The sequence below is a fragment of the Liolophura sinensis genome, chromosome 5 (genome assembly GCF_032854445.1).
Source record: "Liolophura sinensis isolate JHLJ2023 chromosome 5, CUHK_Ljap_v2, whole genome shotgun sequence".
In the NCBI taxonomy this organism is placed as follows: domain Eukaryota; kingdom Metazoa; phylum Mollusca; class Polyplacophora; order Chitonida; family Chitonidae; genus Liolophura; species Liolophura sinensis.
The window spans coordinates 13852871-13876816 of NC_088299.1; the positions used below are offsets into that span (position 1 = coordinate 13852871).

Below are 23946 nucleotides of genomic sequence, written 5' to 3' on the forward strand. Positions count from 1 at the left end.
ATATAGTTCTCTTTTTGCCAGATTAAAACTTTGAATTCGAAACTTTTAACAGTATTAGTTAGTAATTAATGATACAGTAATTATTTATTACACTGGAATGGCGTTGTTACACATCGGATGTACATGATGTAAATTTTAAAAGTTTGTGATTCAGGTGGCAGATTTTCTGCTAAACAGTTTCTTCACTGGGGTGACCGGCCTCTGAACACCAAATAATGGAGAAATAGTGAATACATCAGCCTTACAATTCTTTTAAATTATTTCCTAGTTTTTATTTTTACAGCTTGTTACAACCACACTGAAATACAGTTAGTTTTAATGACTACTTATGCCTAAGTATATGTATGGCGTAACATTAAACACCGAAAACACAGGGAGTGGTAGGCCTTTATTCAAACAGCTTCCTTTGTCTTGTTTCCATTGGTCCCATTTCCATTGACCAAGTTGAAATATTGTGAAGGCATTGAACTACAGATAAAATGACATGCATTTAATATGCTAAGTTTCAGTATATATTTGGCTGAAGTATAGACCACACATAACACCAAACAGGATACAGTAGTCACTGGGAAGAAGTGCCTGAATGAGCACAATCCTCACAATATATATATTGTGAGGTATGATATATATGTGCAGGTATGATATACATATGCAGTTTATATTTATTTATTTGGTGGTAGGAAAATGAGCAGAGCCTGAGCCTGGAGAAACCAACTGGCCTCTGCAAGTTGCTGGAAGATCTTCCCACATATGGTCGGACAGGAAGCCAGCATGAGCTAAACTTGAACTCACACCGACCTCATTGGTGTGAGGCTCCTGGGTCATTGTGCCGCTAACCATCTCGGCCACGGAGGCCTTATCAGTTTACCTTATCTGTTCTGACACCATTGTGAAAGGGATGAAAGGATACTGTTGTCAACTGAGCATGCACACTCATGAAGAAATAAATTAATTTGATCACAACACAAATAAACTTTGAACCCTTTATTTATACTTATTTAACCAAAAAATATTACAAATGAACATGGACAAAGACATATTATTTGAACATTTACACCGATAAGGCAGTTAAAGTACTTTGGAAATTCATGGTACATGACCTTAAATTTGGACCATCACAAAAATTGTACCTTGTGTCTTATTCTGAGAGTTCTATTAATGTTATAAAGGTGTTTTGGGGTTTGTTTGGAAAGTAGGACGATATCCTAAGGAATAGGTAAGTTATCGCACCAAAAGTATATCTGACAACATTTATTTGCCTCTAAAAATGAACTTTTGGGGTAAAATTTTAAGTCATTCACCTATATGTAATATATATTACACAATTTAAATATTATCACTTTCTACCTTCACTTTAACAAGTGGGCAAGAACTTTGCAATTTCTGCATTGATGTACTCATACTATCAGCAAGAATAATATGTAATGAGCTGATTATTACAAATATGTTATTAATGTTTACTCTTCTCCATATTTGGACGTTCCCGAGTATAGTCATTCGAGCATTACTGCACACAGTACATTTAGGTCTGTGAAAGGTGTAGGATGCATTTCTGTAGGAGGTCCTGGATTGATGGCTTGCATTTTGCTTGAAGTTCAATGAGATGAAGACAACGATGACAGTGCAAACTGTTCCACCATATCAGAAAATGGAGTTGTCAATCTGCCAATAAATATCACAGATGTTAATGAGAAAATATATATTTGGCAGAGCTGCATGAAGAAAACATTTTTCATCAGGCAAATCAAACACTAGAAGGAAAATGATACACCCATATATGTTTCATACACACTGAATGCAAATCCTTGTTTACGCAAACCAGAATGCCAGTTTGAAGACATGCTGTGCACTTGGTGTTGAAAGTGTCCACATCATGTCTACTGACAGCAGGTAATGCCTCTCACTGAATTAATACCCATAATCAGGAGAAATTAAGAAAACATGACTGCTTTGGTTCACAAAAAGTATACTTTTTGGTAACATTTATGGCATTTACAACTGGAATGTGGTATTCCTCTTAAAGTAAGAGAAGGTTGTGGTTTCCATCAGCAAACTGGGTAATGTGACTTGGTGGCCATGTTGAATTTAGTGCAAAACCTTTAATAGCATGCTAGTCTATATAAGTCACTAAAATTTGGAAATTGTGAAATCCTTTTTATGTTTTTTGCAGCCAGTTATTAGAAAACATTACATAAAAACTATGCTATCTGATGAACTTTGAGATGCTGATTGCAAGTCACCAGAAGTTAGCAATTTTATTTTACTACAAGTGGAAAAAATGCGATGAAAATAATTGAAAATGGATCTTTTGAAACTAAGCAAACAAAGGGTTTATACACCGGTAGCTGACACAGACTGGAGCAAAGAAAGTATAATAAACCTTCAAATTTGTTTGTAAACTACAATTGTAAGTATTGTAGATCGAAGAAAAACAAAAGAAGAATACAATGTGAGAATAGGAAAAAAAAAGAGAAACTTGTCCCCTAAATAAATAAAGATTTCAATACAATTGCTCATCAAAGTAATTAGTGTGCATGAAATGTGGAACACTGAAGTATTTACATTATCTACACTCACAGAGCTTTGTTGAGTAAGCTTGGATGGGTGAGGTATATGTACGATAAATGTACCCTTTAGGGGTAAATTATATGAATGGAATTAATAAACAAACCTGTTAGGACAGTGGCCAAATATGATGAAATTCATGAATATTTGTTATTCAACCAGACAGCTACTACAAAAAAAAAAAGCAAAAAAAACGAAAAATGAATGTAAAAATGAACATGCTTTGTTATTATTTGTGTATTCCGTAGCTTTTATTATGTAACTTTCTTTTTTAACCTTGTGTATTTATTTCTTTACTAACTTAACTGTTGTTTAATGACATACTAATGTGATGGCAGTACCTTTTATGGGTGGAGGAAGCTGGAGAAAACCCATATGTTGTCAAATGCTTACTGTTACCAATGTGCCCCAAGCTGTGAGCGAGGGAAAAACCTTTTTAAAAAAGCAAGTTGGCGTGACGTTAAAGACTATTTATAACATTACCATTATTTATTTATATAACTGGAGCTTTATACAGTATTCAAAAATATTTGACTTACATGATGATAGCCAGTATTAAACCGGGCAAAGCTTGGGGAAAACTCACGACCATCTTCAGCTTGCTGGCAGACCTTCAAGGATACGAATATAACATTAAGAATAAAGTTAACAGAATCAATGATATGCATGAAGTTGAAAAGTAAAGCACCCTTCAAGGTCATAATTATGGCAAATTAAGATTAATACGACACACTAAATATGCAACAATTATTCATGGAGTAAGCTGGATTTTAAACTTGATGTGAGGTTACACAAAATGAACACATGCACATAAAATTTTATGAGAATGAGACAATAAGACCTGTGTGACAGATAGGTGGACAGAGTACGGGGTGGGCAGACAGAATGACAAATCAAAATTAATGTCTGTTGCTGATTTTGAAGAATGTTATTAATGGCAAACAAGGCAGTCAGTGAACACCTGTAGCTCTCCTGACTGAGCAGTTCATAAAACTGTATAATGTTCAGCGAGATATGTTCAAATCCTGTCCTCTAAACCAAAATACAGCAGAATGACACAGACACATACACATGTCATTCATACATTAGATAGTACTAAGATGTCGGAATTAAATTAAAAAAAAAGGCCAAAATTATTATGTACTGTCAGAAATATGACTGTTTATTATATACATAGCAGATATAGGTTTCAGAGCAGCTTTGTGGTCAGGTCATCAAACTACATAAAGTAGAATACAGAAAATATTTAAATTCAGAAAATATTGATTCTGTGACAAATTCAGTGATCAGCGCATTTCCACAGTTTTCAAGATAAACAACTAATTTCTGCACCCTTCATTTGTTCGAACATGCTCTATCTGCATTTTAAATTTCAGCTTAATCGCATTAAACCTTGTCAAGAAAATGACACATAAACACTTTCTGTCAATCGTAATATTGCAGAAACAGTACATTAATTGAATGGTGTCTATGCATTGATAGAAAGCACATATTCTTCGTAACCATCAATGCACTGTACATACACTACATAATATGTACATATAAATGTGTCAAATGTAGTCAATCAACCTGTGGGCAATGTTTAAAGGCGTGTATGTCCTCTTCTTTTCCACACAGCTCAAGGATTTTCAGCATACTTACAGAACATACATAGCCCTTATTATACAGTCATTTTCAGCTTACAACTATAGCAGTTTTCTGTCTAGTGTCCAGCAAATACTGGGATAATTGCGATTTTTCACAGCTTAATCACAATTTAGGTCAAAAGTATACACATCAAGAAAAAAAATAAGACCGGGTTCGAGATAAGAACATCAAACTATGTTGGGTGGCATACTTACAATATTTCTACATTCATTCTAGACACAAACAGATTGTACATGCATTATGTAACATGTCTTGTAAATGTGCCAAAAAATCGTAAATCGACCTTTTATCAAATTTTGAAGCCCTGTATATCCTGCCTTAAGACAACTCAAACATTTTCAGCATACATACAGTACATATATAGTCCCTTTCACTCAGCAATCTTGAACTCTACAGGTGTATCAGTTTTCTGTCACAAGACCTACAAATATGGGGAAATTGCAAATTTCTGATCACAATTTGCAACATAACTACATCTTACAGGGAAAAAATAAGAACAAATTCGTGATCTGGACATCAAATTATGTCAGATAGCATATTTAGAATCTTGAAATTCCAAAAAACACACACACACAAAAAAACGTGATATCACTTCCTCTGTATCATGTAAAACCTAATTTGCATAAACATTGCATTCTTTCTTCCAAACAGTCTCCAGGGAACGCTTGTTACGTGTGCTAAATTTCAAGACAATCAGCCAGGGTTCTGGAGAAAATGACTCTCAAACATTTTCATGTCAAATGTATATGGCCGCCACATCACATGACTTGAGGACACCCAAATCTTTACTCGAAAGAGCACATCTCCAAGTCTGTCACCTATCTAAGTTTCACGCATTTCTGTCAAGCCTCTTTCGCTTAGAAGTTTTTCAATTTTGAGAATGAAAAAACTGCAAATTTTTTGGCATGTACTACTTTCGGGTTGTTGACGTCACTTCCGGTAATGTAAAATTTGTCTGCCTGCCTTGGGATGATTGCATCTCTAGCTTCACTGGTTAAGGAGGTATACCCACTTCTGGTTTTGATAATGTCACTTCCGGTTTTGCAAAAATTGCATTTTCGGAATCAGCGTCAAAAACTGCATATGACAGGACTATTTGCAGAACATCACCTGAACAAGTGTAGACATTATTAGCAAAAAACGAAATTTGGGGTTACAAGACAATTTAACCCAATAGCAAGCTTGTACAATTTTCAACCAAGAAAGTTCTCATTCTCAAACTTAACAAGCCTAGGCTTTGTACACATTCAGTTGAAATTTCTGCTCAGTCACATCAGCCGTTCTGGAGAAGAAAATTTTTTTCAGGTTTTCATCAAAATCCAAGATGGCCGCCAAGTCACGTGACAAAATCTACCTAAAAGTTAGGATGCACAACTTCAAGTCCTACAGTCCCCACAATATGCCTGAAATATTGCCAATGCAGCTTTATGCCATAATCATTCATTCGTTCAAGTCCTACAGACAAACATGTTAAAATTTCATAAACTTCAGAATAACCATTTTCACCAGAAACGCGGCACAATTTTGGTGAGAATAATAATAAAGACAAATAATCTTAACAAACACAAGAGGGAATCAACCCGGAAAGAATGCAGAGCAGTGACTTCTTATGTTATAGATTTGTAAATCGTTGTGGTTGTAAAAGATGCCACTGTGGACTGTGGTATTTGTATACACATGGTGAACTGCATTTGGCAATCCTTGTACTGTTTGTGGCAATTGCAATCCTGTGATTGGTCAAGTCCATGTTACAGGCACTACATTCAGATTGGTTTTTTTTTATTAATTTTTTCAGTGGGAATATATGAAAAGAGCCAATGATATTAAGAGACATTGACTAATCATAATAGAGGCTAGTTTGTATAGTGTGACGGGTGCTGCAGACAACAGTGACTACTGACGTGTCACTTTGACATCTTCCCGGATTCCTGTGATTTGTTGTAAGACTGAACCTTAATTTTATGGTTGAACTGACTGACTTGACTGAAACTTATGCTGCTTTAGCACAAGGAAGCACCAATCAAATAAAACTGTCAAAAAGGAAAACTTGAGGTTTTAAATGTAAATGTTTAACTGTCAAGTGGTGCATAAGTGATAGGTTCTGAAGGTGTCAATGGATGTCGGGGATACATAACAGGTAAGTGCTTTTGGTGCATATAAACTCTGAAACTGGATATGCCTGGCAGAATAAAATTATTCAGTGGAGCTCACATTAGATATGAGATTTTGTACTTTTTGAGAAACACAGTGTTTGCCATGGCAAAAGGACAGAGAAAGAGACAGGTGTCAAGGTTTAGGAAAAGAAAAAAACTATTCAATCAGAGGCAATAAAGCAACACTCAGGCTGGTAGGAATGTGCCAAAAACATATGTACATATGAGCAACAGCAGCTGTGTGAGATTGCATGGATTGGACAAAAATTGAATGTGTGAACTTGTTGGACTGCGATCTACAGCCCTATGATGTTGGTGTACTGGCCCATTCGCTCCCACTGTCATGGACTCTTACCAGCAGGCTGAATGCCAGAGATCAAAAGCTGAGCAAAACACCTACAGACTGCTGCACCTGGGAAAGACCGCCGAGCTGTAGAATACCGCATTTGCCTACCACTGGACCACAACATCATACTGTCCTGAAGGGCTGAACTGAGATTTGAACAGCGAGGTGCCTTGGGGTGTGTGCGTCACAGAGAGGTTTGCCTGTGCTGAGTGCGGCTTCTCTTCTAAAAGTAGAAAGTTGTACCATGGAGATACTATCAGGCAAAAATTTATTTATTTAATTTATCTGATTGGTGTTTTACGCAGTACTCAAGAATACATCACTTATACGATGACAGGCAGCATTATGGTGGGTGGAAACTGGGCAGAACCTTGGGGAAGACAGACAGACCTTCCCACTTACGGCCAGAGAGGAAGCCAGCATGAGCTGGACTTGAACTCACAGCGACCCCAAGCAGGCAAAGACAATGAAAATGTCTGCTAGTTGGAATGAACCTACACTAGCAATGAAAATGGGTCAGTTACTGAACATGCTGAACTTGCATGCCGTTTGTTGCACTCATTGCAATGTAGTTTGAGACAGTCTAGTCAAGCACAATGAGGCATCAATAGTACAGATAAGGTGAAACACATAACAACCGATGCGGACAGTTCATTATACGCAGTAGCCATGGACCACTGAGTCAGTGCACCATCTGGACACACCACTTGGGGAAAAGCCATTGCAGCAGGGTGAAAGTGATGGCATTCTGTGACAATGTGTTCCCCACAAGGACAGCGGAGTGAAAGAAAGACAGGAAACTGGCTTTGTGGACGACTTTGCATCTAGGTGAAACAGTGAGTGTACAGAGGCCTACTGACAGACTCCAAGTGACATACAGGACTTCATATGTAGAAACCTGACTTGCGTAACAGATGCCATTGTCCTGTGTTATCAGGGAGATCACTGTTTGTGCAAGCAGTATTTGGCTATGACTGAGAAGGATGGCAATTTAATAGATGATCCAGCTAAAATTTTCCATATTTTCAATACTTTCTTCTCAACTGTCCCCATTCTTTAATAGATATTAATAATATAAACAAGGACAATTTTGTTCAAAGTCTTGAAAAACTCAGGGAACAAGTTGAGGGAAAAGTTCTTCATGATACTTTTTACTCCATACCAAATATGTTGTATGTTTCTGTTTTACAATACCTTTAAAGGCTTGATAAAGATAAGGCTAGTGATCAATTCAAAAATTCTATATTCTAAATGTCAATTCTAAATTTCTTTCATCATCTGCCCCTATTATTGCAAAATCTTTTACCATGCTAATAAACAAATGTGTTATGACCAGACATGGTTATCCCTCTTCACAAAAGGGGTTCAAAGTTGAAAACTATCATCCAATATCTGTCCTACTCAGTTTTTCAAAAATCACTGAACGACATTTACATAACTGTTTATACGAGTATCTCTCAAATTTTAAATTATTGAACAAAAATAAATGTGGTTTTTGCCCCTCTTACGCTCTTGTGGAACTGTATTGCTGAAAATGGTTGAACACTGGTTTACGGCGACAGATAACACTGAAGTTATTGGAACTGTACCTGTAGACTTCAAGCAGGCATTTGATACTGTTAATCACAATATATTACTTAAAAAACTTAAAGCATACAAATTCACTCAACTGCTCTTACATTCTTCCAGTGATACCTATCTAACACACAACAAATGGTTGTTTGTGGAGGAGAAATGTATAATGCTAAGGATATTAAAGCCAGTGTCTTGCAAGGCTGGTTCCATATTGCAGCCTTTACTTTTTATACTATACATAAATGATCTACCATTATTTCTAAAGAACAATTTTATTATTTCTAATTATTTCTAAAGGGGCAATCTTCCACTCATTTGGCTTGTTCTCTGTATATGCGTTTCAGGGTTCCAGACAGCAGGAGGGCAGAAAAGGGTCGATAATGGGGCGTCTTCCACTACCCTACTATCATATTATTAATATGTGTGGGGAGGAACCAAAGGAGATAACTGCATTAAAAATAGTGTTTAGTGAGTGACAATTTTGAACTTGTTGCTAGCCCTTAGACTGACTATACAATCAGGCAACGTGTGGCTTTTAGCCTTGGACAATCTGCTCTGAGTAAAACAAGCCACTTGCTGAGTACTAACAAGGCAGAGGCTTTTAACCTGGCCATCAGTAAATGAGTTCCCAAAAACAAACTTTTCTCTCAAAATTTTGAAGAGAGAACACACAGCTGCCTGGAAGAGTGGAAAACAGACAGAGCTAAACCCTCTGCCACAAAGGCCATTGTGAAATGCTTAGGCCTGAGCAACATACACTTTTATGGGAGACTTGAGGATGAGCTACACACAAGCTCTCAATGACACTAAAATGCACTGTTTTCTTCTGTCCCTGACAACTGTGTTTTAATAAAGGAAAGAACAAAAAATAAAGAAGTTCACGTTTGGGAATGTTTTCATTCATGCGTGAACGAGTTCCCCACTGATGCAGATAAGAAAATTTTGAGGGGAGTGTATGAACAGAAAATTACATTAGCAAAAAACATTTAAATGGATTATAATACCCCAAAGAAATGTGAAGATACTAGGTATGACCCAGTTATTAATATGTATACTGAAAGCAAATACATTAAATGGCACACTTGTATGACAAATACTGATAGCCAAAAATTTTTAAACCTAAATTGTTAAGATGAGTATTGATTACAGATGTACTTACAAGACAAACAACCTTACAAACTAAGTAATATGTAAAAATGAAGCAGAAACAATATGAATGAATAGGTGAAAACAAATTAAGTGACTACCCCCTGTATCAGTCAATGTTGAACTCTCCAAGAACAAGCTTGCACAGCTCCACCACTTGTGAGCACTGAGTAGTTAGACACATCAGCTTAGAGAATTGGTGGGCTCCATATGAAGGGGATAACCTGTAACAAGAGTAATTATTTTGTCACCCAAGAATTTGAAACACTGTTTAGACATTAAAATGATATTGGCAGCTGAATTACACGTGCATTAGCGTTAGTAGTATGTAAAGTAACACTCTAGGTTATATTTATTTCTTTATTTTATTTGATTGGTGTTTTATGCCGTACCCAAGAATATTTCACTTATACGACGGCGGTCAGCATTATGGTGGGTGGAAACTGGGCCGAGCCCGGGGAAATCCATGACAATCCGCAGGTTGCTGACAGACCTTCCCACTTACGGCTGAAGAGGAACTCTAGGTTATAGGCAGGAAAGAAAACAGCGATGGAATACACAGTATTTAAATGCTTAACATAACTAGACATAGTTCAACTACTACGTTTAAATTATACACACAAAAAAAAAATAAAGAGTACAAACAAGCCTGAGTTTTTGACAAGGTGCATCGATGTGACTTTAGAGTTGACAGCGTGAACTTCACAGCGCATTTGATGAGAGTGCACATTGTATGGTCCTACTTCATGCACGCTGAAACAGAGAACAATATGAATATCAGAGAAAGCTTGAAATAAAAGAACTTGAGGGTAAATTTTAATATTTGTGAGTGAAATTTACAGCAGATAACTGCCCATGCACATAACAAAATGAGAAATGAGAAGTGATTATTGCAAAATGGCTGTCATTTCCCCTTTGACCTTTATGAAACTGAATTTGAAAGAAATGTGTAGTGGTAATTTTGTAACATAACTTCATACTTATTTGCAGAATGCTGAGGTAGTTTCCAGCGAATTGAGATTACAGGTACAAGTGTGAAATACACAGAAAGTTTTCGTTTGGCCAGGATAAAATATGGTAGCCTGAATGTAATGTATGATAACAATACATCAAGTTAAGAATTACCAACTTGGAATGAGTGTACAATTTGCTTACATGTACTTATGTAATCGCTGAAGAATTTCCCTACGTGGGTGACACAAGGATTCGAACTTGGGTCTCCGCAGCCGACGTCCAGCGCTCTACCAACGGAGCTAAAGGGAAATTTCCACTAGCTACTGCTAGTATAAGCACTGGAAAGCTGCTCCTGTTACACTCCTCCCCACTTAAATCCTCCCCTCTCTCCCAAAACACACCCAAGATCACTGGCCCAGAGCTCCATGCTTCTTGGAACCTGTTGGGTCAAGGTACCAGTGGAATGGTTGAAAGATTTCACTACGTCGGTCACATTCGAACTCGGGTTTCTGCAGCTGATGTCCAGCGCTCTACCAACTGAGCTAACGGGCAATTCCTGCTAACTACTGCTAGTATAAGCACTGGAAAGCTGCTCCAGTTACACATATACACTGCCGTGGAACCCAGTTGTCAATGAAACATATGTTTGTTTACACAGCCACTCAGAACAACACCCGGTGACCTAAAGCCCCTGACTAATGCACCTTACCTACAAGATTTGTAAGTTACCGTGCCAACATACATGTACGCAAACATGTGTTGATTATATTATTCATTTGATTCGTGTTTTACGTTGCAAACAAGTATTGAAAGCCAAACTGAAGTTGAAGTATAGTTGTGAAGGGCAGCGATTGCAGGAATATGCTCTGTGCGTTGTACATGAATTATAACTAAGTTAAATTGTAATTATATAATTATAATTAAATCATAATTTAACTCAGCGACCCCACGGTGTCTTGCAATTACACTGTCTTGTAATACTGCACCCACTGATAAAATTGGGGGACGAACAGGAGTTACCAGATAACGCCCCCTAGTGGCAAAATGGGGAACTAAAGTAATTGCTGCACCAGAAAAATCAGCATTTAGGTTCATTTACCTCTCTGTTACTTATGACGTACTGGTCACTGCCAGGATCCCGGGTGCTCGAAACTATATATGAATCCTGATCCCCAGTCGGAATTTCAAGGTTTAAAATTCACACGTTTAAAGGCGAACCAAATGCGATTAAATGATTTTTTCATGCTATAAGGTACATGCATTAATAAAAATATGTTATTATTAAACTATAAATGCTCGGTACCATACCGGTACTGCACACAGGTACCTAATCTATAGCTGTACGTATGTGTAAATAATACACACGTGGTTGTTGTTTCACCATTTTCTACTTCGCTGTGAATTTGGGCTTTGTATTGTGGCATTTGATTGGTCGAATGACGCCCTGCCATGCTTTGTTTGTAAGATGTGATCTGATTGAGTCCAACAATTTGCGGTCAATCCATACTGATAGTGTATAGTATAACAGTATAGGGAAAAAAGAGAGAAAAAAAAGAGGCAAAACGTCGGCTTGTAAAGTCGAGTGGGACAGCTCGAAAAGAGCTCCCAGGCGCCAAAACGGACCAATGGGTGAGCCGGATTTGCCCCAAAACTGCCCAATGGGAGGCCCGCAAAACGGACCAATCAGCGTGCGAGAAGAGGTTACGTAAGACAAAACGAACCAATCAGCGCGTGGTGAATTTCCGCGTAGATAGGTACAAAAAGACAGGTGCGGCAGTAGCAGATCACTTCACCCGAAGACACCGACCGACCGAGCGAGCGAGCGATCGAGTAAAGAAGCAACGATGGATCAAGAGGATTTCGAGGTTAATATGGAGAAGAAGACGTTGGAGGAGAAGAAGACGGAGAAGCTATTTACCTGTGAGGTGTGCGATCGAGGATTCACCCGACGCGATAACTGGCGACGGCATGCTAAAACACAGCACGGTGATAAGAAGAAGAAGAAGAAGAAGACGGAGAAGTATTTTTGCCGGGTGTGTGCCCAGCATTTTACCCGGCGGGATAACTGGCTCCGGCACCAGCGGACGCATCACCAGCCCCAGACAAACAAAAGATTCACCTGTCCGACCTGTGACCGGGTGTTTTTTCGCCGGGCGAATTTGATCCGCCATCAACAGCGACATGACAACAAAAAAGAACGTGTGTGGCATTGCGAAGACTGCGGGGAGTCTTTCTACCGGTTGTGGGATTGGCGTTCCCATCAACGTGGGAAACACGGCTCGGTAAGTTCTTTTTTTTATTATTTTATTTTATTTTTCTCCGCCCCAAGCAGCAAGTTGAGTGACCTACTAACCCACGAAGACGCCGCTTGATTATGGAGGTTGAAAAGCCACTGTATTCCATGAATGGCCGGTTAGCTCAGTCGGCAGAGCGTCGGGCTAATAACGCGAATGTCACGGGTTCGAGCCTCATATCAACCAGTTGATATTTTTTCATTTTTGTTGGTGGGCATTGATTTTTTTTTCATTTTCGTTTCTTTGCATACTAATTCGTTTTAAATAACGACGAGTATGTTGAATTTGGGGATAGTCTTTGAAGTCCAAATGTTGAATCATGTGCATGTATGAGCAGTTGCTTTCCGCGTTCAGCGTTGGTCATCTCAGACTTGGTGATAAAAAGGGTCCGTTTCCAAAAAAAATCATGCGCACAATAAATGTACATGATTTGTTTGTTTCAGGCTGGGGATGAATTAGGGGGAGTAATTTGCTTCTTGAAAGTTAATTTAAGACAGTAAGAGCTATCTCATGTTACATGTTTGTAACAGTATATGAAAAAAAGTATAAAAAAACTTCTTTACTGGATCATATGCAATAAGACATGCTGCATTTCATTGCTGAAAATTACTATTCACAGCTGAGTTGTTTACCGTTATGTAAGCACTTGCGCTGTAGATGGTGTGTCGATAGGGTTTCCACTCCATGTAGGTGACATGTATAAGGGTGTACTCCCCAGCTCGCTGGCGCAGTGGCTGACGCAGTGGCTGGGTGACTGACTGGCAACAATGTATACAATGTATACAAGACGCAGCCGATCAAAACAAAAACCACGTGTCCAAACAAAAACCACGTGTCAAAACAAAGCACAGCTGACAGCGATATGTTTCCTGAACAATGGTGAACGGGAATACCTATCTGGATGGTTCCTATGTTTTATGTATTAAAAAAGGGACTGGGTCAGTGTGTCAGTGTGTCATGCTAGGGCTGCTATCTATCGGAATGGTTCCTATGTATTATGTATTAAAATAAATTTTTTTAGCGGATTGACGCTTCATTTTAATTAGTAGATTACCACATAAAGTAGTTGTCTATCGGTCACCTTCAGACGTTGTTGTTGTTTCCAATTAATTAATATTACGTAATATTACGCTTCGTATTCGCTAGATTTCTTATGGAAATAACAGTAGTTTTAGTTCAGTATATTTAAGGATAGTTGTGTCTTTTAATAGTTTGTAACTCCAGTAAAACCAGATAGAAAGCCTGAGTAGCTTAGAGGATATTTCCTTATGTATTTCGTAGTAGAAAAGCCTGGTATGACCTAACTGAGATTCAATCAGAATTTGGAAGTGATAGGATGTCAACACCAATAAACCAATGTCACTGGTCAGTTTAGAGAAAACCTCCCTTGGTTGGCTCTAACTCCAGTAAAGCTAGATAGAAAGCTTGAGTAGCTTAGAGGATATTTCCTTATGTATTTCGTAGTAGAAATCCACGAATGTGTGCTATGTCAAATGTATGTAAACAAGGGGGATAACTCCTGATGGAATACGCTTAGCAGGGGCGACTACTTTTGTTGGAATAATGGAAATAAGGGTTTCATTCCTGAAAATGACTATCCACAGCTGAGATCGTTAGATTTCTTATTGAAATAACAGTAGTTTTAGTTCAATATATTTAAGGATAGTTGTGTCTTTTAATAGTTTGTAACTCCAGTAAAGCTAGATAGAAAGCCTGAGTAGCTTAGAGGATATTTCCTTATGTATTTCGTAGTAGAAATCCACGAATGTGTGTGCGGTGTCAAATGTATGTAAACAAGGGGGCTAACTCCTGATGGAATACGCTTAGCAGGGGCGACTACTTTTGTTGGAATAATGGAAATAAGGGGTATAACTCTAAATGTCAAACGTCAATACGTGTCTGGAAAGAGTAATTTATAGTAACTTTCTTTATTTTTTGTTCCAAAACTGTATAGGGGTTTTGTAGAGTTATATATATATGATATCTATCGGAATGGCTCCTATGTATTATATGTATTATAAAATTTTTCAGCGGAACATATGTACATATGCACATATGTACAATAGTATGTATATAGAGTATGTCTAGGGTTTGGTTATAACGTCTACACCCTTCTATGTTACAGAGACCTGTTTCATCTACCACCACCACCACCACCGACGACAACAAACCCAGCACGAGTCAAGCTCAAGTGAGTTTAGCGGGGGCTGCCTCGTTGAAAGAAGAAAAGAAAAAAACAAAAGAAAAAAAGTCCAACGAGCCAGTTTGAGCCCGACCCAGTACAGCCTCACGAGGGTGTCTTGCCGAGCGGTGACAGTGACGTACGGGAGTTGTACCAGCGGTATTGGCAATCGATCAGGACGTATTTCCATCGCCACAAACCAATTCAAGACTGCTATAATTACCGACTGAGTGATCTCGGTGCTATCCCAGCCTATGTAGACGAGATTTACGAAGACCAGCCGACTGCTTTCACTATCAATTACAGTTTTGGATATATCCTCCGCCACAAAGAGACGGGTCAGGTGCGGTATTATTACCCGAGCACCAACAACACCCGAGTACTCGACGCACCGTACCGCGTGGCGAGTCGGGCTGACCTGCGAGGATTCCACACCCAGCATCTCCTCACCCAAGACCCGCTTACCTGGGCCCAAAAACAACGCCCCAATACGAAATGGACCGTCGACCTCATCACCAACGTGCTGTTTTTCGTCCACAAACTCCCGCATCAGCCTATCGGTAAAGGTGGGGTAACGTTACCCTCTTACCTGAAAGGAAACAAGGGGCTACACACGTTGGTGGGTGGGGATAACGGTCCTTACAGGGACTATTTGTGTTTGTTTCGGTGTCTGGCCGTCCATCTAGACCAGGCCAACCCCAATAACTGCGAACGCCAGGCTGGGGTGTATTACCGCAGGTATCTGGAGGAAATGGAGATGGAGCCGAGGTATTTCCGCGGAGTGCCCCTCAGTGCGCTGGACACGGTGGAAAGCCTGTTTCAAGTGAACATTCAAGTCTACCACCTCATCCCCATGGACAGGTCGTACTCAGCACAACTCATTCACCGCAGTGCCGAGCGCTATTCTACACCTACCCTGCGGTTAAACCTGTACCAGCGGCATTTCAGCTACATCAAAGACATGGGACGTTATGCTCGATCTTTCACCTGCCAGGTGTGTCAGAAGAGTTTTCCGAAACTGTGGGAGTTACGACGGCACGGTCAAACGTTGCACCGACGCCATTCGACGAAAGTACCCGGGGGGTGTCTTCCGCAATCAGCCCACCATTTTCGAAACGTTGGCGGACATGGGGATCGAACTCCAGGACGGTGACGACGGCATCTTCCCATACCGAGCGTGTTATGACTTTGAGGCGTACTTGGCTCCGGTGAACCCGGTGGACGATGCGGCGACTGCCTCGACGGAATGGACGGCTCAACACATCCCCATGAGTGTCAGCGTCAACTCTAATGTACCGGATTACGACCAGCCCGTGTGTTTCATCTCCACCGGCGATCCCCAGGCACTCGTCGGGGATATGATGGCTTACCTCAACACCATCAGCGAGATCAGTAGCGCCTATCTCCACGAGCGTTATGCTTACATCCTGGACGCCTTAGACGAGCGGATCGATCCCGACGAGAAGAAACCGTCTTACACACGCCGAGTGCGGGACAGATTCGTGACCTATATGGACCAACTCCCCGTCCTCGGCTTTAACTCGGGTAACTATGACCTGAACTTAATCAAACAACAGCTTTACCCCCACCTGGTCCAGAGCGGTGAATTGGAGTATGTGATTAAGCGGAACAATAATCACATGGCCCTCGCCACACCGCAGCTGAAATTTCTGGACATTCGGAATTACCTGGCCCCGAATTACAGTTACGACAAGTGGGTGAAAGCTTACGACTGTCACGTGACCAAAGGGAAATTTTGTTACAGCTACATAGACTCCCTGGCCCGGCTGGAGGAAACCACACTGCCACCGCAGCATGCTTTCGACAACGATCTCACCCACCAGCCGTGCACGGACGCAGAGTACAAGACCTTACAGACGGTGTGGCGAGAGCACGGCATGCGGACCGTCAAAGACTTAATGCGGTGGTATAATAACCTAGACGTCATTCCCTTCATGGAGGCTGCGGAGAAGATGTCGGTGTTCTACCGAACCATGCATGTGGATGTCTTCAAAGACTGCATCAGCATACCAGGGCTTACCCTCCGCTACTTATTCCATGATTTACGCTCTGTGTTCACCCTCGTCGGTGAGAAAGACAAAGACATGCACGAGTGCCTCAAGAAAAACATCGTGGGTGGGCCGAGTATCATTTTCCACCGCTACCACGAACGAGGTGTGACCCGTATACGGGGCGGAAAGCTGTGTCAGCGCATCGTGGGATTCGATGCCAACGCGCTGTACCTGTACTGCCTGGCCTCACCTATGCCGGCAGGTCACTGCGTCCGTTGGCGCCGTCAGGACGGGGGAGAGAAGTTCGTTCCCTCCGGCACCGCCACCCGTCTGGCTGAAAAATGGCTGGACTGGAAGTCACAGCAGCTGGGGGTATCGATCCGTCACCGACTCAATCACACCGAGAAGCGGATCGGCAACCGACAACTCCCCGTAGACGGGTTCGCCTATATCGACGGACAGCCTACTGTGTTTCAATTCCACGGGTGTTATTTCCACTATCACGGCTGTCACCTGAATCACCCTCGCCCGGGAAAGGTGTGCTACAACGAGCGGCGCGGATTAACCCCCCAGGACTTACGGCGGGAGGTGGATGCGAACGACGCATACATTCGCTCCCAGGGCTATCCATTGGTAACGATATGGGAGTGCGAGTTCCACCGCCAACGCGCGACAAACCCAGCCTTACGGGACTTCCTACAACAGTACGGTTTACCCCCGTCACAGCGACAACCCAAGACACAAGCTCAGCTCATGGAGGCTGTCATTCAAGGTCAGTTGTTTGGATTTGTGGAATGTGACATCCACGTGCCGGACCATCTCAAAGCGGACTTTGCCGAATGCCCACCCATCTTTAAAAACACCGAGGTGAGTCGGGCTGATATAGGCCCCACCATGGCAGAGTTCGCGGCTGTGAATGACATCATGCCCACACCCAGGCGTATGCTGATCGGGAGCATGTTTGGCAAGCAAATTCTGCTAGCCACACCTCTGCTCCAATGGTATCTCGGTCGGGGATTGGTCGTCACGCACGTCTACCAAGCGATGGAATACACACCGGAGCGAGCGTTCGAATCCTTCGCAGACGCCGTCACCCAAGCTCGACGGGAGGGGGATGTCGACCCCACCAAAGCCCTGATCGGGGAGACCATGAAGCTGTTGGGGAATTCAGGTTATGGAAAAACAGTCACCAATCAAGACCGACACGTGGATGTCAAAATCTGTGATCTGGCAAAAACACGAAAATTACTGGCGAGTGTTCGGTGTCGAACCGTCGACCCCATCGACGAGACCACCTTTGAAGTGACGAGTAGCAAGAAGACCATTCGCTACAATCTCCCCTTGCAAATAGGGTGCATGGTCTACCAGTATGCCAAACTCCGCATGCTGGAATTTTATTACGATTTCATGGCTCGTTTTTTCGACAAGGCGGATTGGCAGTACTGTGAGATGGACACAGACTCTGCTTACATGGCTTGGTCCGACCCAGACTGGGAATCCCTCGTCAAACCCGAGCTGCGAGCCGTGTACGAGACCGAGCGGGATGCGTGGTTACCCCGTCGCGACCATTACGACCACGATAAGCGCACACCGGGGCTTTTCAAAGTCGAGTGGACCGGTGATGCCATCGTCAGTTTGTGTTCCAAGACTTATTATTGTTACGGCGGGGCATCCAACACCAAAGACAAACTCTCCTGCAAAGGTGTGAGCGCACGAGGTGTGGACAAGGCCGTGTACCTCTCTGTGTTGCGCAATCACCAAAGCGCGAGTGGTGTGAATCGGGGGATGCGGATGCGGGGGAATACGATGTACTCGTATACCCAACACAAAGACGCATTCACATACTTTTACGGAAAGCGAAAAGTGCTCCCCGACGGGGTGAGCACCACCTATTTAGATCTGTAGAACGGTGCTATGGATACTCTACACACCCGGCTCCTGTGCTCTTGTGCTCTTGTGATACTTCCCACGGCCCTTTTCAGGGCCAACCAACTCTTCCCGAAAGAGTACTTTCTCAATCTAAGCACTAAAAAAAAAGAAAAAAAAAGAAACCCCACACCAGACACAGTCTTCCCATTTTTTTTAATTGTACAATTTTTTCATGTGTTTTATCATTCGCAGTGGTACGTACGTGAAAAAGTTAAAAACGTCTAGCGGGGGGCGGCGGGCCGGCAGCCGTAATAGCCTGACACACTGACCCGACTTGCCGTGCCTGCTACATAGTCATACATTGTTGCCGAGCGGCGCCTTGCCGGTATACGGCATGCGGGCTGGTAACAATGTATGACGCAACAATGTATGACGATGTAACAGGCGGTGACTGGGTCAGTGTGTCAGTGTGTTATAGCTGGCCTGCATGCTGTTGTGGTAGTCCTCATCATAATAAAGAAAAAAGTCAAACCACCACGGTATGTGAGTCTCATAGTCTCTTTTTTTAATTTTATTCCATACTGTATGGGGTAACAGGTCGAACAGGGAAAACAAGAACGTGGAATGCATAACACGTCGAACTGGAAAGAAAGAATGTTATTTGATGTATGTTTTACAGTCCATGGGTGTGGAAAAAAAACGAGGGATGAATCCCAAAACTGACGATCCACCCAATCGAACACCCGCAAGTCATTATCGTAGGTCGTGCACGCTGTGTCCAACGTGTGTACAATAGCATCCATGGGACGGCCTCGAGCTCGCTGGGTTAAGTAATACACACAATATTGACCGCACACGGTCGTGTCCAGACTCTGCAGCCGCCCATCGTTCCACGTCCAGTGGTGTGTTCCCCGGTTAAGCCAAGCGGTAATATCGGGGTAGAGGGGTGGGAGTCCGTAGGAATCAAAGTATTCGCCCCGGAGATGGGGTGGATTGGACCACTGGTCTATGAAGACGGCGACCCAATGTCGTCCTGGGCGAAGACACGTGTCTGTGTTAATGATGCAGGCCCAGGGGGTCCAGGGGATCCTAGGGGTGGGGTGTGAGGGGTGTGAGGGGTGTGAGGGGCGTGAGGGGAGTGAGGGGAGTGAGGGAGATGATCCCGAGGGTAGACCCCACCTCCTGCCCCCACCACAGCCCGGGTAAACACGTCTGTTTGTAGCACACGTCGCAATTGTACCGTGTCCATGTTGTTGTTTGTTGTTTTGGGCTGTTCAACTGGCGAAGTCACAGAGCACGTTTCGGCTTTGGTCTATTTCTATGATATTGCTGAATTCAGCGTAGCACACCACGTTAATGGTTTCCGGCAGTGGTTTGGCAAACCGCATCTCCAGGCGCAAATCCCCTTTTTGTACCAGGTTCAGTGGTGGTCATCGTGGAGGCTAGGGGTCAAGTCGAAACAAAACAGCGTGTGGCCTTCGGCGAATGTGGTGCGCTTGATATTGTTTCCTTCGTCGTGGAACGCTTTCCCCGTGTGGGTAAAGAGGTTCATGTACGTGCGGATGAAATTCTCGTTCTCAAAGTCGGGTGTCAGGGGCTTGGTTGGAATCTGACGACCGCCGACGTACAAGGCGACGAAGTTTGTGTAGTAGTGTCGGAAACGAAACGGGGTTTTTAGTGTAGTCCCCGTCAAAAAGCCTTGTTGCTCACACACCCCACCACTAAACGTGTCGGTAAGCCTGCCCAGAAATAGGTTTTGTTCATTGATGAGGGTGTGACCTCTGGGAACAGAGAAATACTTGGTCAGCACGCGGCGGATTGGGTACTGGCAGGAGCTTTGGGCCAAGGCTTTCAAATGCCCCAGTTGCACACCGCTGGTGATTTTCACTTTACGCACAAAGATCAAGACCTCCTCCAAGCGAGTCTTGTAACCGGGAGCGGCTTCATCGGACATCAAAGCAAACGAATCCTTAGCCGGGTGAGACGGATGCGGACGTTGTTGAGCAGGTGTCGGTGTTGCAGGAACATGTCACAATGGCAGGCGACCCAGCATGTCAACCGACCGACTTTCACCCGTGCAGTTCAGCCGATCGACAAACCCGGCTGGTTGGTGTCACTCATCGTGTCAAACTTTCCTGGGGTGTCCGCATACCACAAGGCAGCAGACAGCTTGCTCTTTTTAGCCTCTTTACCGTAAGACAACAATGTCTCCAAGTAAGCCCGGTATGGGTACATGTTGGTGGACGGCGTGATGAGTTTATCGTTCAGGGAGACGTCGACCTGTCGCCACATGGATTGTATCCACAGGTTAGTCGGAGCCACCTTCTTGTCAGCCGCCACAGCCGTCCCGTCCCCGTTGAGGATTTTTGCCTTCACGTACAGCATGGTGTTGGCCAAGTCCAAGTAAGTGTCTGCGTCAGCGTTGGTGATGACAAATTCTACAGGTCCCACATCACTCAGGCTGGCGATGGGGCTGTAAGCATCCCAGCGGCCTTCTCGAACGCTGGTGTCGGTCGGGGGTAAGGTCCACAAATCAAACTCACTGCTGACGGACGGGCAGCATTCGGGGTGGGGAAGAGCCATGGCTTGTGTATGTGCGCGTGCGCGTGTGTGTTTAGCTGAAAATATCCGGTGGATTCAGGGCATTCGATGTGGTTCGAGCTTTGATGTGTCTTCTTCTGGCTTGACGGCACGTCTTTTAAGTCCCACGTGTCGGTGACGAGTGGCGTGACGCGCGGTGTCTTCGTTTTATAGGCTCACCCAGTAACCGCTGTCGGGCGTAGCGACTAGCTTTGACCAGCAGCTGTTTTCCAGTCGCCAAACCGCGTCGATTCAAAGCCTGTTGTGGTGACACGCCCCCACTCAGCACATCCCCCACGACTTTGCAGTCCGGTTCGTAACGCCGTTTTGCCCAGTGCTTTCACAGCCGGCGAGGTAACAATGGCTGTGGGAGGAGTTTGCTGAGACCGCCCAGCAAAACCGTGACCGCGCTGGACAGCCACACCCCGAAACACAGGTAACCCACCTCCGCCGGCTTGTTTGGTGTAATAGTCGATGTAAGCCTGGTGTGATGCCATTATTGCAAGGGTAAAGCACGCCGCTGTCGAAAGTGAAGTGTCACCACCACTTTACCGCGTTCAAATGCGACGGATCGACCCGTGTCGTCCCTAATATCAATGTCCACCGTCGAGAAATGTTTGGACTGCACGGGGATGTATTCCACGTGTTGGAATGTCTTGGAGACGTGCTCCCCATACTGCCCTTCCGTGGTAACCGTCCGCAACAGCGGGGCCAACGTGTCCCCCACCACACGCGGTTCGATAATGTCTGTGTACACGTACAGCGTGGGGGTGCTGATCGTTAAATCCTCGGCACCGACATACATGAGGTCCGCCGGTCCCATGAGCCATCCGTACGGTAAATTCATGAGTTGCATTAGCCGTGGGCTGAAACCAAGGCCCAGTGGTTTCTCAAACCGCACGCTGTATTTCCGCTGCATATCGTCGAACTCAAACGTTAAGTCCCCGGCGTGCTCCTGGAGATCGCGGATCTCTGTCTCGCTTAACAATTTGGTCAACCCCCAGGCCAGGTCTTTGGGTGTCGGGTAGTAGCCGGCTGGTAATATGAGCTTATGCGTAGCGTGGTGCGAGTCCTTTGGGGAGTCTATGGTATACCACACTTCACCTGACCGCACGTTAAACCAGGTCCGTGGATACTGTATTTCGACCAGCCCACATTCCCAGTCACCTGTCAAATGGATGGGGCGGGGTAATTGGGTGGTGAAACGGGTCAAGGTATTGTTGGGGAAGTAGTCCAGCGAGCTGTTACTGGGTAGCGTCACGTAAAACATGGTGTGGGTGAGATGATCTCCCTCAGGTGGACTGATCGTTTTGTCCTCTGGTGCCTGTATTTAATTAATAGGGACTCCACCTGAGCGGGCGTATGATAGATGAAGCGGGCCGGAGTTCGGGTCGCTGGCCTCGGCGCGTCTTCTTGGGTCGCTTTGGTGTGGTGTGTGTGGTGTGTGTGGTGTGTGGTGTGTGTGTGGAACTAGAGGTGGTAGTGGAGGGCCTGGTTTTTTTTTTATGTTGGCTGGTCGGGGTTCTGGCGATCGGGGGATTCCCCAGCTCGGCGGGTGTGCTCATTTTTTCCCGCACCCAAGCCCGGTAGTGATCCCGGGGTGCTGAGCGCTCGTGTGAGGGGCTAGGGGTGGTAGGGGTGGTAGGGATGGTAGGGGTGGTAGGCTGGAGGGTTTGGGTCGGGGTGTCTAACATCGCCTTATCCGCCTCGCTCAAAAAACGACTGGCTGTGGATTTGGCCTGAGGTGGGATCGAACTCGGTCGCCGCCCGATTTGGTATTGATCTTGAAACGTTCGGTACCGTTGAAGAGTGTGGTGATATCGCTGTATTTTCTCCTCGTCCGAGAGAGTCCTGTCGTGGAGGATCGAGGCCATCTCTTGATCGAGCGTGTTGAGGGCTTTCACCGTACTGGGGACGGGGTATGGGGAGTTGGGGTGGGCTGGAGGTGGATGGGCTGAAGGTGAAGGTCGTGTGAGCGTCTCTAAGAGCCGTGGCTCGACCAAGGCCATTTTCTTGGCGTGCTGCATTACCTACCACCAGCTATAGCCTTACTAGTGACACCCTTAACGACACCGCCGACAACACCCCCGAGAACGGCTGGTACAATGGCTTTGGCGAGGAGGGGAGCGAGAAGCAGTGGCAGGAATCCACCACGTTGAACAATCCGTCCTTTCTTATGCAGGGGAACACTTTTCTTCACCAAAGTGCGAAGACCCGTCTTGTGTCGCTGTAACTTCACCTTCTGAGCCGGCGAGAGTGGGACGTTTCCATTTAACACATTCTTAGCACATTCACACAAGCACCGGAGTAATCCTGGATCGTTACCCCGCAGCACAGCCTGACGAATAGAGGGGGTGGCTCGCGCGAGTAGGGTTAATAAGGGACCGTAACGTTGGAGACGGTGTGACCTCATCACGGGTCGTCGTCGTGAGAGCAACTGAGGTGATAGACTGTGTGTTCAAAGTTTTATGACGACACACTGACACACTGACCTAGTCACCGCTCGCCGCAATAATACACTGTTTTACCAGTCCGTCAGCTGACACGTCAGCCAGCCCACCCACCAGCCTACCCACCAGCCAGCCAGCCAAAACAAACTGATGTGGTAGATTGTAGGTTCAAA

General features: G+C 44.0%; 2 protein-coding genes and 1 long non-coding RNA gene across 6 annotated transcripts; all 3 read right to left on the reverse strand.

Moving 5' to 3' along the window:
* Positions 1 to 1114: 1114 nt before the first annotated feature.
* Positions 1115 to 11769, reverse strand: LOC135465744 (uncharacterized). 4 transcript variants are annotated; one of them, XR_010444060.1, is made up of 8 exons: positions 11486 to 11769; positions 10078 to 10185; positions 9534 to 9656; positions 8220 to 8300; positions 6721 to 6934; positions 3105 to 3176; positions 2672 to 2734; positions 1115 to 1662 (listed from the first exon to the last, which is right to left on the reverse strand). It is a non-coding gene; the product is annotated as an uncharacterized LOC135465744 (long non-coding RNA). The 4 variants fall into 4 exon arrangements; XR_010444061.1 differs by lacking the exon at positions 8220 to 8300 and having other exon boundaries at positions 6778 to 6934; XR_010444059.1 differs by lacking the exon at positions 8220 to 8300.
* Positions 11770 to 20163: 8394 nt separating this feature from the next.
* LOC135465478 (uncharacterized protein F54H12.2-like) lies at positions 20164 to 20697 on the reverse strand. Its single transcript, XM_064742719.1, has one exon. The coding sequence runs from the start codon at positions 20695 to 20697 to the stop codon at positions 20164 to 20166; it is 534 nt and encodes a 177-aa protein (XP_064598789.1).
* Positions 20698 to 20825: 128 nt separating this feature from the next.
* LOC135465480 (uncharacterized protein F54H12.2-like) lies at positions 20826 to 21326 on the reverse strand. The gene has a single exon (XM_064742720.1). It carries the CDS (start codon positions 21324 to 21326, stop codon positions 20826 to 20828), a length of 501 nt encoding a protein of 166 aa, XP_064598790.1.
* Positions 21327 to 23946: the final 2620 nt, after the last annotated feature.

Excerpts from the sequence above, each read along its gene's own strand:
- LOC135465480 (XM_064742720.1), bottom strand. The coding sequence starts at position 21,326 with ATGGCTCTTCCCCACCCCGAATGCTGCCCGTCCGTCAGCAGTGAGTTT.
- LOC135465478 (XM_064742719.1), bottom strand. The coding sequence starts at position 20,697 with ATGTCCGATGAAGCCGCTCCCGGTTACAAGACTCGCTTGGAGGAGGTC.